General features: G+C 45.9%; 1 protein-coding gene across 11 annotated transcripts in view; it reads right to left on the reverse strand.

Annotated features, from left to right (window-relative positions):
• Positions 1–786: 786 nt before the first annotated feature.
• DAZAP1 (DAZ associated protein 1) overlaps positions 787–12,607 on the reverse strand; it is a 700,578-nt gene continuing 688,757 nt past the window's right edge. For 6 of the 11 annotated variants that reach the window (XM_086946659.1, XM_086946665.1, XM_086946657.1 and 3 more), the window contains one exon: positions 1,501–1,816. In XM_086946659.1, the coding sequence (XP_086802785.1) occupies positions 1,644–1,816 (173 nt within the window). In that variant the 3' untranslated portion in view covers positions 1,501–1,643. Of the gene's footprint in view, positions 1,817–12,607 lie in introns of all 11 variants that reach the window. The other 5 variants (XM_086946666.1, XM_086946663.1, XM_086946664.1 and 2 more) reach the window with 3 other exon arrangements.

A 12,607-nucleotide genomic window follows, 5' to 3' on the forward strand; every position in this document is an offset into this window, starting at 1 on the left:
GCCCAAAGAAAACTTTTCGCCGCAGCCTGAGCACAATTGCGCACGCCCAAGCCCTTTTGTCTGGTAACTATCTCTGACCCTTCCCCCCACCCCCACGCTTCGACTCTAAGTCCAGTCGTTCAAGTCATCACAATAGAACATCAGATCTATGGACACTGGCGTCGCCCCAGACAGTGACTCACCCACAGCCCTTATTCAAACTTCACACCCCTACCGCAAACATACTGTATGTATGTATTTTTAACCAGTCAACTGTTCTATTTTAAAACATATCCTCCACGCTTTTAAGGAAATATGAAATGAAGCTATATATTTATTCATTTATAAATGTTATACTAATGTGTGGTCTGCTAAGATTTTAATTAATCAATGCAATAAAGAAACCAAACCGAAAACCAAACCAAACATTAGGAGTTTGTATGACTATTAAAACAGTTTTCCTCCTTTAAAAGAGTGCAAGTAAGAAATGTTGTTCTGTGCATTTCTAAGCTTATTTACTTATGGGATTGATTTTAAAGGTTTCATTTACATGTGCTTTTATGTGTGTGTATGTTTTTGGAAACGACTGTAGAGAGATTACTCACTGCTAAAAAAAACAAAGATTCTGGAAAAGCACACAGGTGAAGATATTCAGTTTTTCCAAAGTATTAGCAAAGATCCCATGATAGAGGAACACATTTTGTTCATGCTGTACAACGTGTAATCCCATCTCCGAATGTATGATTACTATAGGAGTACAGTAAATAAATCTTATTCTGGACCAGAACAAAAGAAGAGGGCGCATACTCAGGTTTGTACTCCAAGTGTACTTTTATTTAATCAAACAAGGGGGATACACTGTTCCTGTGCAGAATGCACAGCTACCTGGGGGAAACTTCATCTGAACAGGCCTCCCTGAATCTTGTGCAGAGTCCATACACTGGATTCAAAATAGGCTGGAAGCACAAGGAAACGTCATGCTCCGCCAGTAACTTCTAACACCTTGACTGCCATCAAGTCTAGTGCCAAGAAACAAAAGCAAAAAACTACACTGTAGTTTCTCTCTCGCTATATCCCAGAGTTTCTGGACTTTTCATGCCCCTCCTCACCACCCACCTCCGCCAACAATCCAGCCTCCCTCCCTCCCTCCCCAAAAAACATTTAGAAACAAGGGGTTAAAACCTTACCCTTGCTCCGCCAGTGCCAACAGAAACCCTGTTTTAAATTAAAAAATAAGCCAGCATACATAGTAGAAAATTCTCTTTAAAAATCTCAATCTGTAACTGTATATATATTTTTGTTTATCTTTAAACATAAAAGTTTACAATTTTATGGTAAAACAAAGGCTCATTAATTTTTTTTCAAAAAAGAAAAAAAAGAAAAGGGCTTGGAAACCTGAAATGTAGTTAAAGCTGCTGACATGTTTCTCCCTGGTGCCTGGAAGCAGTATGTTCTCTTTATTTGTGCTGATAGGTTAGAGAAATCAAGAATCCATAAACTGCGCTCCAAACCTCCACAGCTTTTCCTTAAAATCCAGATTCCCACCCTCCCCCAAGTGTTCTGAACGCAATATTGTTGCATCAAGTATGTGATTGTCACGAGTTCTCAGGTGTGAATCCCCGGCTCCGAGGCAGTGCACGGAAGTCCCTGATGTGCAGCTCTCCTCAGCGTCTGTAGGGGTGGAAGCCCTGGACATTATGGTTCTGTCCTCGCCCAAAACCACTTCCTCCAGCTTGTGGGCCGCCTGGTGCCAAGGGTCCTGTCGTGTAAGAGAGGGCTTGCTGGCTGGGATCGGCAAAACCCTGTCCAAAAGCACTCATGTCTTGTCCATAAGCAGCTGTAGGAAACAGAAAGGTGTGTTAAAATCAGACCAAACAATGCACTAACCATTACAATGAGCCACAGTACTGCATACAGTGCCCTAAATATATTCAGGTCAAAAATGAGATTATGAAGAGTAGAGCAAGAGCTTCAGTACAGACCTTTTATGTTAGCTCCGAGCCATTCATGGTCAAGCAATAAAGAGCAGGCGCTTCAGTACATATCTTGGGCCAGGGCCATACCGTGGCCATTTACAAAAGAGGAAGGGGATATGGAGTGGTCAAGAGTGACCAAGGGTCAAGCGGTAAAGAACAGCAGCTTTGTCCAGAGCCATACCTCGGCCACATAGAAGAGCAAGGGGGCTTCAGCACAGAAGTACAGCGATGTTCAGTGCCATCAATGGATCAAGCAGTAGCTTCAGTACAGAGCTTTGCCCAAAGCCATACCTCGGCCACATAGAAGAGCAAGATGCTTCAGTACAGAGGTAAAGGAAGCTGTTCAGTGCAATCTTTGGGTCAAGCAGTAGATTCAGTACGGACCTCTGGCCAGAGCCATACATCGGCCATGTACAGAAGAGAAAGGGGCTTAAATACAGAGGTATGGAGACGTTGAGGGCATCGTAGAGGCCTCCAAAGCGACAGTAGGGGCTGAAGTAGAGAGGAATGGAGCTTGTTAGGGTAATCTAAGGCTCACAGTAAAGAAGTGTTAAAACTTCAATACATACATGTGGAAATGTTCAAGCGAATCTCAAGTTGCAAAGGACTTTAGTGCCTCTATGTAGGTGCTGTTTGCTGCACAAGCCACAGGCACATTACATTTACGCTGAAATGTACACCACTGCCACTTGGCCATGTTCAGATTCATTCTTTGGTCAGAAAAGCAAATGCTCCCCGACACCAAAGGGTGTGGATATTCCACTAGATTTTCTTAAAAAAGGTACCCAGATATTTCCAGCAACTCTGGGTCTTGAAATACTGCTATTTGATATTTGAAACTGTAAACATCTAGTTGTGCGAGCAGAAACTGCCCATTCGAACGCAACAAATGTCATTTTTTTGTTTTCAGATGTGTTCCTTGCAGAAGGTCCTACTCCATCCTGCATCATCTCTGTGTTGAGAGAGTACATGCAAGTACCAAGACACTAGTAAAGCCTTTCACTGTTGGAGCTCAAATAATTTCTCCCTGGCCACTCACAACCGGGTTTTCTTTCCCCTTCTTGGCGTGGCATGTTCCTATATATTGTAGGGTTACCTCTCCCACAACTTATTTCACCTCTTTTGAGCTTCTACAAACTTTCAACTTCTCCAAAGCTGTGAAATGTTTCATGTATGCAGATTATGCCAGGTTATTGCTAGCCTGAGAGAAGATCTGTCATGGTCTCTGCTCTTCCGCAGTACAAGACAAACCTGAGACTGGATGGTTGGGTACTAGCTCCAAGCTAAATTCAAACAAAACCAAAGATTTTGTGGTAAATGGAAATCAGATTTCTGGTTGGAATCAGACTGCTCCAAAGAGATGGAACCATCGAACTCTCCATTTGTGTACTCAGCATGCACGAAATGAGGCAAGGACATTTCCTAATGATGGTAAAAAAAATAGCTTTCACAGCTATTTCAAGCCCCCACCTGAACTACGACAACTTTCTTTAACTGGGGCTCCATGTTTTACCATTTACATAGCCACCAAGTCCAGCAAAATCAGGCAGCACACTTGGACACTGGTGCCAGTAGAGTCAGTTAAGCACATCCTTTCTAGTTGTCCTCACAGTGGCTTCCAATTAAGAGAAAATCTCCTTCAGGGAACTTTGCACTATGCCCCTACAGTTTATCTACGTAAATGCTTGTCTCACTTTCCAAAAAGATCACTGCAATCCTCAGCCAATCTACTGATTGGCCCTAGGCAAAAGAAATGTACAAGAGTGTGGTTATAGTTTTTATGCCCATGCCTTCATGCCCTGGAATCAGCTGCCATTAACAGTGCCCACCATGCCTAAAAAGCCTTGCATATACAGATTTTCTCCAAGGCTTTTCATATTGCATGTAACATTCCAGCACCATGAACCCAACAGTGAAAGCACACTATAAAGGTTAGTAATGGAGGAAACTGGTTTAGTATATGATGCACACTCTAAGGAGAGATGCACCTTTCACCAATCCAGGCAACCCTTCCGGTGAGTTTAGTGGTCTTCGATAACCTTAAATGCTCTCTAAGTGGTAGCTGTGGAGAGCAGGCTACAGGCTGATATTGAAGGAGTGTAAAGCAGCTTGTTTTACCACATTTCATCGACAGTGTAGATCAGATGAAAAAGAACCACACTTATGAAAAATAAGTCTATTTATTACACAACACAATCACTATAACATTGGTATATCTTTTAGCCGGAGAAATCAATATTACACATGAAAACATAAGCAAGAAATCAGGTAGGTAACACAAATGTACACTGCGAATGCCAACTGCAAAGAAGAACAGGACTTGGACCAAAGTGATGTTGGAGCTTCCCGTAGACAATGGAAGACTTAGCGAAAAAAGGCCTCTGGAGTAGTCATTGAAGAAGTCTGGTGGAATCCAAGTGTGGATTCTTGAAGAGGAAAACATGCAAGCAGAGGGGACAGAGTCTATGCCACTCGAAGGTGACCAGGAGGCACAGAGACACAATGCCCATCCTTGTCGGGAAGTTTAGAAGAGTTCACAAAGACATTGTTGCTGCAACTGTGGAGACCAGGTGACGCTGTGGAAGAGCAGGAGCCATACATGAGCTGTCCCACCTCAGATGTCAGTGTCTAGGGGGTTGGTGTCCTGGGGGAGCACCAACAACCTTCGGCAGGTGCAACTGGTGTGGAAGACAAGATGTAATTATTGGGATAAGCAAGGTCCAAGGGACACAAGTACAGGAGAGTCCGAGCAGGCTGCAAGCAAGCAGGGGAGCCCACCACAGCAGAAAACAACCCTTGAGTGGACCCACTGACCAAATGCACAGACGTCGTAAGAGGGTGTCAGGCAGCTCACCCAAAGATGAAGGCCCACAATGCAGTAAATACAGGAAGGACACTTCGCTTCAAGGGATAAGGTATTGGAAACTGAAGCTTCTTGTAGCCAGAGGATCTCTGGAGTGCAAAGCAAACAAGACTTGGCAATGGCAGGTCAATGTGGTGCACAGGGGTTTGGTCCCAGCGGCTCAGACAAGAGATACTGTTCTCCAAATTGCAGGGAAGACAGGTCAGACCTCTGCAGAGCAACAAAACCACCATCTGTGTTGCTGAGCCTTCCAAGTTCGTAGGACGAGGAGCAGCAGACCGGTCAGCTTTGTTGCGGTGCCTGCAGATGCAGGGGATTGACTCCTTCATTCCAATGGAGATTACATTAGATGTTCTTGATGCCCATAGGTCTTCTGGAGAACATGAGCTAAGCACAGACTAGGCAGTATACTTGCATAACAGCGAGACCAGGAGCAGAAGGAGTCATCCTTGAGGCAATCTCGGTTTCAGGCAAAAACAAAGTGTTCAAACAGTGTCTTGGTTTCTTAGGAGATTCTTCCTCCACAACGAATCTAAGGACCCACCGACGGGGAGCCCTTAAATAACCAAGAAAAGAGTTGGAACGTCTCAGGGATCCCTATCAGAGGAGTGCCTGAACAGAGCAGAGGATACGCCCCTATTCTTTGTCCAGTTTTGCACCAGAGCTGGAACCAAGAGTTCCTGAACTGACTCAAACTGGTGTATGCAGGAAGGACACAAAATGTGCTCTTCAATGCAGTCTGGTGGCCCTGGAAAGCTCCATCACCTCACCCAATACACCAAGTCCTGTCTGGGAGGTGGTCACACCTTGTGATAGGAAACCTATTGTTCTATCCCCCACCCTTCTCGAGCTTAGCTCAGCAGCAGGACGACAGAATAGTGTCTGTGGTCGGCGACAGAACTAGCTTGCTGGCAGACCCTGAAAGGCTGTAACTGGGAGTAAAGATGATTCCTCGAAAGGGCCTCCCAGTACATGGGATCATACCGCCAACATCGGAATCGGTTTGGGGGGTATGTTTCCAACATGTTTGATACCAAACAGGACCAGGTTTGGTGCATCCATTATATAGTCAGACATCTTGTAAAGGCGGATTAAAGTATACATTTTAAAATGGCTGACCACACTTACAAAGCCTGGAGAATTTACTCTGGGGTGTCCTGCCCAAGCAGGGGCACCCTCACACTTGTAACCAAGCACCCTGCCCTCAGGACTGAAGAGCCTACCTAGGGGTGACCTATTGGTTTTAAGTGCAGTGACCTCAGATACAAGGAGACGTAGGAGGACCACCATCTATGAAACCACTTTGCCCAGCGAGTTAGTTGTGCCCAAGCCATAGTGTAGAGTGAACTTTACTGTGTCTCTCCATCCTGCAACAACTTGAGAGACAATGGTCCGGGCCTCTGGGACTTGTAGTAGCACTTGTGCAAACGTTTACCACAGCGTGTGGTAATAGAGACCCAATAAGCATACTGTAATAACATACCGCAATGTAAGGCTGGTGGAAGAAAACATTTTCTTTCCCAGGCTGTGCAACCTCTTTGAATCCCTGTCTGGGGGAGCGGCTGAGATCGAGCCATGGAAAGTGGAGGCTTGGATCACCAAGCTCTCTGGGGTAGGGTGTTGGGTGAGGAAGGATAAGTTACTTACCTGTAATCCTAGTTCTCTTCTAGGGATATCCTCATCAAAGTCATAAGCACTGAATATTCCCGCCCATGTGCGGGGACCCCGGAAATAATATAAAATTATATATGTAAATCACATATAAATAGCTCCACATATATGTGTGCACATATATCATTTTTTCTCACACCAATGCAGCCCTGAAACTGAGGCTAAACAATGTAAATACTCATACATACACTGTAATTAGCAAGGAAACAAAAAACACATTAGGTCAAATAGCCCTTGAACTTTGTGTTTTAATGAGCAAAACACTCTCAAATCCTGAAAACTGCTAATAAATATACATTGTTAGCCACAGGCTGCATTGAACAGCAATAGCATAAAAAATGAAACCATTTTCAACAAAAAACTGGCACCGTGCCTTTAAGGCAGCCATGACCCCTGGCTTCCCATCATGCCTCAGGGGTGACAGTTCGGTCAGTTGTTCTTTGCATAACCCTGAAGCCAGGGCTCGCCCACAAGTCATAGAACAGACAAAAATCTCATTTACCTGGGGAGGCGGGTGGGTTGCTTATGACTGATGAGGATACCCCTGGAAGAGAACTAGGATTACAGGTAAGTAACTCATCCTTCTCTTCCAGGGGTTCCTCATCAATAGTCATAAGCACTGAATAGAATAGCAAGCCCAAACACCACCTGCAGGTAAATGAGACATACATGACCCAACCGAAACATTTGTAGCAGCCGAGTACTCAGCTGCTAAACAGATTCCGCAGGGAGGCCTGGCCTACCTGGGTATCTGCTCTAGTGTCAGAATCAAGACAGTAATGTCTGGTAAATGTATGGACAGACTTCCAGGTCGTCGCCTTACAGATCTCAGACATGGGCACATTCTGGAGAAAAGCTGCAGTCGCAGCTTCTACCCCTGGTGGAATCAGCCTTGGGAGAAAAACAGAGTTTTCTGCACCAACTGGTAAGCAAGCTTGATACACGAAACGATCCATCTCGAAATAGACTGTTTCGAGGCTGCATGACCTGTTCTGATCGATCCATAGTTAAACAGTTGATCAGAAAGACGTATAGCCTTGGACCTATCCAGATAGAATTTAAAAACCCTTTTCAGGTCCAAAGAGTGCAAAGCCCTCTCAGCTGGAGAAGAGGGATTGGGAAAGAAAGTGGGCAGAGAAATGGTCTGATTGACATGGAAGTCTGACACCACTTAAAGAAGAAAAGACTGATGTGTCCTTAGTACCACTCTATTCAAATGAAATACAGTATAGGGTTCCTTGGAACAGAGAGCTTGGATCTCGCTCACCCTACGAGCTGACGTGATTACTACCAAAAAAGCCGCCTTCCAGGAAAGATGTTGCAAGGTAGCTTTATGAATGGGTTCAAAGGGCGGACCCATAAACTTTGATAGCACCAGGTTCAGCTCCCAGGGAGGAGAAGGCTGATTCACTGGAGGGTACACTTTTTCAACTCTTGCAGGAAGTCCTTTACAGCTGGTAACTGGAAAAAAGAAGGTTGTGACTGTGTCCGCCTATGCGCTGTTATAGCGGCTAGATGTACCTTAATAGAATTAAACTTTAAACCTGCTTTTGCCAGATATAACAAATAAGGAAGAACAACTTCTGACCCTTAATAGGATGATGACCATTTTGCATGCACCACAGATAGAAGCACTTCCATTTACAGGCATAAGAATGTCTTGTGAAAGGTCGTCTCGCTTCCTTCAGGATGGACATGCAGTTCTGTGGCAATCCTAGATGGCCGTACTGTATGACCTCAGGAGCCATGCTGTCAAGCTCAGTGATGGAAGGTTGGGAATATGAATCCTCCCGTTCATTTTGGATAACAGGTCTGGCCTGCATGGCAGTCTCTTGTGAGGAGCCACTGATAGATGAAGCAGGTCCATGTACCACCATTGTCTCGGCCAGTCGGGGGCAATGAGGATCATTGTTGTGCACGAGTGTGTCAGCTTGCTCACCACCTTCGGGATCAGCGGAAGTGGTGGAAAGGTGTACACAAATTCCCCTGACCAGTCTATCAAAAGGGCATTCCCTCTTGTTCCTGGACAGTAAAACCGCAAGGCGAAGTCTTGGCATTTGGTGTTTTCTTCATCCGCGAACAGATCTAAGGAGGGACGACCCCAAGACTGGAAGATTCCTTAGAGCACCTCGTCGTTTAGAACCCAGACCTCTCGGTCTTCTAAATGCCGACTCAGCGCGTCCACCCTCACATTCTGTTCTCCTGGGAGGTGGATCGCCGTGACCGACAATTTGCGAGCCAGAAGCCAATGCCAGATGCGCTGGGCCTCCATTGTCAGAGTCCGTGAGTGCGTTCCCCCCTGCTTGTTTAAATAGTACATTGTGGTGGTGTTGTCCGTTTGTACTAGTATTGATGTTTCCTGAAGCGAGGGGAGGAACGCTTTGAGAGCCAGGTGGACTGCTCTCAACTCCAGCATGTTGATGTGATACGTACTTTCTTTGGGAGACCACAAACCTTGCACTTGGAGGTGACCCATGTGTGCCCCCCAGCCTTGAAGAGAAGCATCGGTGATCAAGGTCTGGGTAGGAGGAGGTTGATGGAACAGAATTCCCACCTGCATGTTCTGTTTCTTTGCCTACCATGGAATGGAAGCTCGAGCTGGTTCTGACAGAGTAATCCGATCGTCCCAGCGAGCTGACTGTTGGTCCCACTTGTCCTCCAGATCCTGTTGAAGAGGACGCATCCGAAGCCTGGCATTCGGGACTAGAAAGATGCATGAAGCCATCAAACCTAGCAGGGAGGCAATCTTTCGCACTTTCTGAACCTTGTGGCGAAGTGCCAGCTGATACTTTTGGGTTATAGAACACCGTCTCTCCTCCGAAGGAAACGCTTTTCCTACCTCGGAGTCCAGAAGAGCTCCTAGGAAGTGAATCTTCTGGGTGGGTTGTGACACTGATTTGCTGAAATTGACATGTAAAGCCAACCGGTGACAGAGCTGGATGCAGGTTTGGAATGGATTCCTTACAACGTCTGGGGAAGGACCTTTCAGTAGCCAGTCGTCCAGAAACGGGTACACAAAGACTCCCCTTCGGCGTAGAGCGGCAGCTATTACTGCAACACACTTCGTGAATACCCAGGGAGCTGACTTCAACCCGAAAGGCAGGACCTTGAATTGGTAGTGAGAGGTCCCCACCTGGAACCGCAGGAATCTTCTGTGTTTGAGGTGCACCGGGACATGGAAGTAGGCATCTTGGAGGTCCATCGAACACATCCAATCTCCCTTCCTGAGATTCGGATATATTTGGTGAAGTGCCAACATGCAGAACTTTTCTTTTTTGATGTGCAGGTTGAGCATTCTTAAGTCCAGAATGGGCCTGAATTCTGCCCTTTGTCCCTTTTTTCTGACCAAGAAATATCGGGAGTACACTCCCTTCCCCCTCTGAGCGATCGGAACCCTCTCGATGGCTGATTTTGCGAGAAGTATCGCTACTTCTTTTTTCAAAAGAATGAGCTGATGACTTAAGGTTGGCCTTGGGGGGACGGGTGGAGGTAGATGTTTGAAACAAAGACAGTACCCATTCTGAAGTGTAGTCAACACCCATCTGTCCTGAGTAATGCTTTCCCACTCCGACATATGATGCACAATGCTTCCCCCCACTGGAGTGGTCAACGGCACTGGGGGAAGGAAGAACTCATTGCTTCTGCTGGGACTTGTTGGAATTATTGCCCTGGCGTTGATTTCCACCTCCTCTGGGATTTCGGATGCCTCTGAACTGGGACTTCTGTTGGTCCTGACCCTTCTGCCATTGAGGGGTTTGAACCTTCTGCTTAGAAGGCCTTAAGAGTGTCCAACTCTGACTTCATGCGTTGCATTTCCTCATCCGTGTTTGCCCCAAAAAATGATGTACCCGAAAAGGGCAAGTTCACTAGGCGCCGACGGAGGGTGCCTCCACGTCGGCGGGAATATTCAGTGCTTATGACTATTGATGAGGATCCCCTGGAAGAGAAATTTGGGTCCCAAGAAGGACGGTGGACAGTCAACCTATTCACAGGAGCCCCTTTGCTCAGTATGGACCAGGTTTTAGAGTAGGAAGACGAGGGCTTTGTTGAACGGGAGTAGGGGTTCAGAGGAAACTACTCATGGTTGCAGCACCTTGAGGCCACCGAGGGCAACGTAAGGTTGATGACCTCAGCCGACCTCCGCACCACTACTGCAGATGTAGCTTTCTCCTCCTTGAAGTGTTAGACCAGAGTCTCTATCCTTTGAGAGACAACGAACAGATTACCTCCAATTAATAAGAGAGGGATAATTATTTTTCGCAGGTATGCACAATGATTCATTCTTTTATAGCTACCTTAGAGTGACTTCCAGTCACTAATGTCAAGAACCCACATGTAAAGCCCAGTATAACTCAAATGCTAAATCACTTATCAATAGGAATGTATTTTTGTGTAGAAAATAAAATATACTAACTAGTGAAAATACAACAGTACCTTGGAAAATGCAAAAAGAATGTGTTCTTTTAATAAGATCTATGAACGTATCTAATTGTATGTTTTCTCTGTATAGAATTGTTTGTCCTGATGAAGGTGATATCGCAATACACCGAAACTCTGCGTCGACAACTTTGACAACTGTGAATTTTGTGACTTTTTACTGTTTTATATGTGTATCGGAATTTTTTTAAACAAGACAAAATTTAAATTCCAATGTATGGCACTGTACTGATGTTACATAACTTTGATTTTATTGATTTGTAATAAACTGTTCATTTTTAATACAAACAATGTTTTTTCAATTTTTTTTGTATTCTCTTGTTTTCACTATATGTTTAATATTGTTTAATATTGTAAACTCTTCCACGAAGTCGGCATTTTGAGTTATGTGGGCAATACACTAAAGGGCTTTTCAAGAGTTGAACTTTTGGGACTCATTAAGTTCTTCACTCCTATTCTCCTTGTCCCTAATTGGATTAATAAGGAGACCTCCCTTTTTTCTTATTTACTTGCTTTCTCCTCTATAGCCACGGTAGTGGGAGAAGCATGCCAGTATCTGGAGACATGTCCAGTTCGCTATCATCGCTCAGTTCCTCACAGCAGTCCATATCCTGCTCTTACTGGTATTCTAAAGAGTCCAGTGACCTCTCCTATTCCTGTCGAGGTCTAGCCCTTAAGAATAAGGCTCGGCATGGCCTGCAGACGATCAAGATGGGCGCACTTAGAACGAGCTCTGGTGGACACCCATAGTAAATCCCCATATAAGCTTCATCATCTGAATGACACAGTAAGGGAGTGCTGGGGTGCACCTGTGCCGAACTGAGCAGTTTGGCAGCATTCCAGACTCCCGCGTCAGTCCACCTCTGAGAGGTTACCTATGACGTGAAAGCACAGCCTGGCGTGAAGAGGTGGGCACTACGGCGATCCCCCGGGTGCCCAACCGGAACTGCAGGAGGCTGCCCTGGATGCTGTAGCATCGAGGTGACTGCAGCAGCAGCAGTTGGCAGGGGCTCCAGACTTGGATCCCAACTGGGGCAGACGAAGAAGCGACACAGCAGCCCAGCCCTCCGAGACTGGGGGCCGCAGCCCAAGTGCAGAAGAGAGCAGGTGAACCCGGCTGTAATTGAAAAGTGAGCCGCACAGATTCCAGCATTGGACGCCGACGACTGCAGAGCCGGAGACATAGCAGCACGACAGGGCTGCTGACCCTGTCGGCGTGTGTGGGAAACTGGAGCCAGCTGGCAGACCACTCACAGGGGGAAGGGAGGTTAGGCCCCAGATGATAGAGACCGGAGAGGTATTATTCCCTGGGATGGTGAGACGGAAGGGAATCTCCCCTGGCCCTTTCCCTTCCGTATGAAGTTCTACAACAAAACACTAGCCTGGACATCTAGTAGAGGGAAGACATTCTTTCTCTCGGCTATACAATAAACGTGGAGACAGACGCCAAGCCAAATATACCATATAAGGATGCCTGTTTCCTGATCGCTTGGCCTAGCTTTCACATGTCTACACCAATGTTGAGGTTAGACCAACCTCTCCTAAGACAGAGGCCCTAGAAGGACCACAAAGTCAGTAATAGTGCACGGGGCCTAAAACACCTATTATTGGAGACTTCCAAGATCTGATCAAACGCTTTGTCGGGTCATAAGTGGTCCAAAGTGGAGCATAAAACAAAAGT

The sequence above is a fragment of the Lissotriton vulgaris genome, chromosome 12 (assembly GCF_964263255.1).
Source record: "Lissotriton vulgaris chromosome 12, aLisVul1.2, whole genome shotgun sequence".
In the NCBI taxonomy this organism is placed as follows: domain Eukaryota; kingdom Metazoa; phylum Chordata; class Amphibia; order Caudata; family Salamandridae; genus Lissotriton; species Lissotriton vulgaris.